This window comes from Raphanus sativus, unplaced genomic scaffold, assembly GCF_000801105.2.
Source record: "Raphanus sativus cultivar WK10039 unplaced genomic scaffold, ASM80110v3 Scaffold2814, whole genome shotgun sequence".
NCBI classification, from domain to species: Eukaryota; Viridiplantae; Streptophyta; class Magnoliopsida; order Brassicales; family Brassicaceae; genus Raphanus; species Raphanus sativus.
In genome coordinates, this window is record NW_026618122.1 from 7,167 (window position 1) to 12,531 (window position 5,365).

Here is a 5,365-nt window from a genome sequence, read left to right on the forward strand (position 1 = left end):
TCCGCTCTACATCGGCCTTTGTAGCTCCACATGTGAACATTTTCTTTGTAAAACGGGTGCCGTCTCTGATAAACCTGACCATTGTATTCTATCTATAAAATAATTCATCAAAATTTGGTTTAGAAAGCTATTTTATAATATTTATGTCTATATCCGTGGTTATACTGTCTCTAGAGTAAGAAATGCTAATACACTACATAGTTTTGGTGGACAGCTATTTAATAGATTGTATGTACAATGTCATTGTTATCCTATTTCACACAGCAAAAAGACAGAGAAACTAAACATCATCCCTGCTATTCTCGTAAGGATGCAGACATAGAATTGACTTATCAAATGGAACAAATCATAAACTGACCAAAACGAAAGAGGAATCAATTATTCAGAATAAACTATTTAACTTCTTAGACCGATTATATCCGTTGGTAAGTTTAACCATTTCAGAGACAGACTACCACAGTTGGACAAGATCCATCATTACATCTTTATGTAAAATCAAAAGAAGAAGATAAATATATAAGAGTTAAAACCACAAAACTAACACGCAAAAGCCATCTTTCTTTGATTAAGAAAAGCAATCCTACTAACACTGTGGAACAAAGGAGATTTAGATGAAGAAATTATGGAAGATGGAGAGAGAGAGAGAGAGAGAGAGAGAGAGAGAGAGAGAGAGAGAGATACTTTTAGAATGGAATATATAAGATATAGGGACAAAATGGTCATTTAGAAAAAACACATCAGCAGAATGAGGTTATGTGTGTATAGGGATGCAAATTTCTCAAATTAAAAAGTGAAAAACAATTGAAAAAAGGAAAACAGAAAAGACGTCGAAGTTGTTTAACGCCGTCGAAGACAATATACTTTTTCATCGGCTGAAGAAAAAATAAATCACAGAGAAGAGACGAAGCTGGGTTTGTGATTTTCTGAGTCTCTAATTGTTTTTTTTTCAAATCCAATCTCGAATTCACCTCTGTCTGATGTACTCCTAACCCTAATAATCTATTTTTTTTGGTCACCTAACCCTAACAAGATTGTTCTTGCCTTTGGTTTTACAGAAAACTTGACAAAGAATGGAGAATAATAAATTAAGTGGTGAAGAAACGGTTCTTGGTGGTCAGTATAAATCTACTTTACAAGTTGTCTCACGTGGTTACAGTTTTATAAATCAAAAATTGGTTGAAGTTTCTAACTCTGCATATTCCTAATTATATAATAAGAAAATGCAGAATTAGAATAGTTGAGTTCGTCATTTAGTTTACCTTATCAATAGGATTTGGTGTGTGTTTTGTGGGGAATGAGAAAGTGAGTTTTAGTGCACAAAACGATAGCTGAAGTTTAGTGTCAGGGACATGAGGTTTTATTGCTACAGACCAAGTTGGTTCTACTTTAATCAATTTATATTAGTAGTTGTAGGTAACAAATTAAACACGTGATCTTATGACTTTTGTTCTGCATGTGGACAAAAAAGATGATGAGATTTTTTTTTCTTCTGTTGTCTTCTCTCTTTTCAGATGATTCCAGTTTGATAAACCAAAATTTGGTTGAGTTTTCAGTCGAGGAAGATGACATTTCACTCAGTGAATCTGAAGAAGAATATGAAACAGCCAACAAAAGAGGATCAAGTTGAAAGTGAAGGTGTTGATGTTTTAGAAGCATACAATGAGAATGAAAAGAAAGATGAACTTTGTATTGGGATGGAGTTTAGTTCTGATGAGGCTGCGTATATTGCTTACTGTAAGTACGCAGGAAATCATGGTTTCAATGTAAGAAAACAAAGGAGGACGAAAAAGAAAAAAGAAGATGACAAGGCAGTAAGGATTCTTTATGTATGTTCAAAAGAGGGGGTTAGGAAAGAATCTACGGTCAAGAGATCTTTTTCCCGACCAATCACAAGGTGTGATTGCAAAGCTCATATGGGTTGCTACCTTCAAAGCAGCGGAAGTTATAAGATTGTGTCTTTCGACCCGAATCATAACCATGATTTAGTTAGGACACCTATGAAGCATTGGCTGAAGGGAAATCGAGCAATCACTGTCTCTCAAAAACAACATGCTGATGATGCCGAAATGTCAGGAATTTCAGCAAAAGCCACCGTTGAAATGATGACCTTGGAAGTTGGGGGGAGAGGAAATTTGGGTTTTTTGGAGAAAGACTATCGCAATTACATATATCGTAAGCGGATGTCAACAATGGTTAAGGGAGATGCTGGAGCAGTTTTGGAATACTTTCAGAAAAAGAAAAAAGAAAATTCATCATTTTTTTATTCCATGCAACTTGATGAGGACGATATGATCACTAATATCTTCTGGGCGGATGATCGGTCTATAAGCGATTACAATCTATTTGGAGATGTTGTCTGCTTTGACACAACTTATAAGACCAATGAATATGATAGACCATTTGCTCCATTTGTCGGGGTCAATCATCATAAGCAGACTGTTGTGTTCGAAGCTGCTCTCTTATATGATGAAACAAAAGCGTGGTACATCAAAATCATCAAGTAAGACTGGAGCAAAGAAAAAATTATCATTTCAGGTATTTGATATATATTATTAGTTTTTAGTTTATGTCAATTTTTTATTTAAATCTGACTGATTCAATATCTATATATAGTAATTATTGAATAAATTGATAAATGGTCCAGGAAGCAATTCCTAATGACAGTACCCAGTTATCTTTTGCTACCACCGGACCGATCTTACACAATGATCCATTTTTCTCTCAAGTACCCCAGGTAAAAATTCATTATGTCTAGTATTTATAATTTAGTTATATGTCAATATTCAAAAATTTGATAAATGATTCAGAAACTAATTTTTACTTTTCGTACCCAGTTATCTGTTGCTACCACTAATCCGATATTACATAGTGGATCATTTTTCTCGCAATTACTCCAGGTAAATATTTCATTTTATATGTTATTTATAATTAAGTTATATGTCTTTTTTAAGTAGACATTTTGTTTTGTTTTGTAGGACTTCGACAAGAATTATGGCGATGGTTCATCGAAGGACTTTGACAAGAATTATGGAGATGGTTCATCAAAGGACTTTGACAAGAATTATGGTGCTGGTTCATCGACGGACTTCGACAAGAATAGTGGCAATGATTCATAGATTGGGTATTACGTTTTTGGACAAAATAACATATAAAATGATCAAAAGAAAGGGTTTTGATAGTTACTTAGTTGTCGAGTATGTTAGAACCTCCAAAATTAAAGTTCAACTTCTTATAATTATAGCTGTATAAAAACGTGTGCTTCTTTTAGATGAATCAGAGTATCAAACTCTTTATTTCTTTTTTTTTGTAGCTGTCTCCCAAACATGATTCTAGTGGAAGTGGAGATGGGTTTGGATTTTCTTTGTGGCTGTAATTTGGCGGTGTTGGCAAGTCCACGTTCTTGATGATGTTAAATGGCACACACTCTGAAGCATCCTCATATGAATTAACAACGTTTACAGCTGTTAATCCCATGCAGTTTTGCCTCTCCTTTTCTATTTGGTGTCTTCTTTAATTTGATCATCAACCTTTTCAACCTTTTGATCAAAAGCTCAGTCTCTCTCTTTACAATAACTCCACCTTAGCTTCTCTGTTTTAATTTAAAATCATGGACATAGTTTTCTGAATTAGTGAGGATCGACCAAAATAATACCAAATCATGGACACTTATTAAATGGAAGTTGGTGAATATAGAGAGCGTAGAGAATAACGAAGGGTATGTCATCCAACCATCTCTGGCTCCAACTTATAATATCATTACATAAAGTAATAATGCTATATTCCTTTCTTCCACCAAGCATCATACGTATCAGTACTTCACAGTCTCCTTCAAACACCATTGACTTATAACCCCAGAAAATAACACATTGTACTGCAGCCACAAGAGCCTTATATTCTGCTTCAAGTGGAGACATAGCATGTCCTAGTCGTGCCATTGCCCAGTACTTAACCACACCATATTGATCACGAATAACCCAACCAGCAGATGTTTGTCGAAAGTACTGAATATCATAAGCTGCACCAAGAACCGTTTCTTCACCACTTAATTTATTATTCTCCATTCTTTGTCAAGTTTTCTGTAAAACCAAAGGCAAGAACAATCTTGTTAGGGTTAGGTGACCAAAAAAAAAAGATTATTAGGGTTAGGAGTACATCAGACAGAGGTGAATTCGAGATTGGATTTGAAAAAATAACAATTAGAGACTCAGAAAATCACAAACCCAGCTTCGTCTCTTCTCTGTGATTTATTTTTTTTCAGCCGATGAAAAAGTATATTGTCTTCGACTGCGTTAAACAACTTCGACGTCCTTTCTGTTTTCCTTTTTTCAATTGTTTTTCACTTTTTAATTTTGTAGATAATTCTATTTCTAATTTTTCTCCTTTTTTTTTCTTCCAAAAACTAGATATGATGTGTGAAGTTATAATTGGTTGGGTGAACCTAAAAGTTCACCCTAGGAGTGGATACAAGAATTGCTCATCAAAGAATAATTAACTAAAGGTGGATCTGCGAGATCACCGGGAAATGGACAGGTTCCTGATCGGAATGCATCTGGCAAAACAGTGCCAATACTGAGATATTTTGGGTCCAACTCGAAATAAAAATATGAGCCCCTAACTAATAAACAAAAAAAAATACCATAAGAAAATTTAATTTGCAATTAAAACTAGAATATCCTCAAAACTAATACATGTAATCAGTTCTAAAAATAAAATTTATTTTTATTTTTCTACAAATAAGGAAAAACATTGAAGATTTATTTTTGTTATATGTTTGAAATATTTTTTTTTAAAGAAAGTTCCTTTATTATTATAACTTGAGAAAACATTTACAATTCTCCTACGAAAATAAAACGCTCTCTCACAAAAAAACTCCAAACTAGACAAATCACTTCTTACGCTTCCTCATAACTTTCTTCTGCTCCCAACGCTTCAAACTCACAACTCACAAACCTCCCCTATCCAAATCTGCTCAACAAAGCTCCCATCAGAGTTATATCTGTCCTCCTGGAATTGTGTACTCTCGACAATGGATCTATCCTTGCCTGCACAGCCAGCTTAATCTCTCTAATCACAGCATGTGCTTGACGAAAGGCTTGGTTGTGGATTCGAGCGTTCCTCTCTTTCCAAATATTGTAGACTGCTTGTTGGGATTGTGAAAACCCATGTCCAACTCTATATTTATCCGATTAGTACGATATTGTCCACTTTGGGCCTTAATGACAAGCCCGCATGGATTTCCTTTTGGTTCCATCCCAAAAGGCCTCGTACTAATTAGAGTTGAATTTCTCTTTATATATTAGACACTTCTTGTCTAATTATCCGATGTGGGACTTAGTTTGATATTTCACATTCTCCCCCTCAAACT

The 5,365-nt window shown here is 34.6% G+C and overlaps 2 protein-coding genes across 2 annotated transcripts; one reads left to right on the forward strand and one right to left on the reverse strand.

Moving 5' to 3' along the window:
* The first annotated feature begins 1,562 nt into the window (after positions 1-1,562).
* LOC130506024 (protein FAR1-RELATED SEQUENCE 5-like) lies at positions 1,563-2,504 on the forward strand. Its single transcript, XM_057000626.1, has one exon. It carries the CDS (start codon positions 1,563-1,565, stop codon positions 2,502-2,504), a length of 942 nt encoding a protein of 313 aa, XP_056856606.1.
* Positions 2,505-3,656: 1,152 nt separating this feature from the next.
* LOC130506025 (uncharacterized) lies at positions 3,657-4,061 on the reverse strand. The gene has a single exon (XM_057000627.1). The coding sequence runs from the start codon at positions 4,059-4,061 to the stop codon at positions 3,657-3,659; it is 405 nt and encodes a 134-aa protein (XP_056856607.1).
* Between the last annotated feature and the right edge of the window lie 1,304 nt (positions 4,062-5,365).

Coding starts and splice junctions, on each gene's coding strand:
- LOC130506024 (XM_057000626.1), top strand. CDS start 1,563: ATGACATTTCACTCAGTGAATCTGAAGAAGAATATGAAACAGCCAACA.
- LOC130506025 (XM_057000627.1), bottom strand. CDS start 4,061: ATGGAGAATAATAAATTAAGTGGTGAAGAAACGGTTCTTGGTGCAGCT.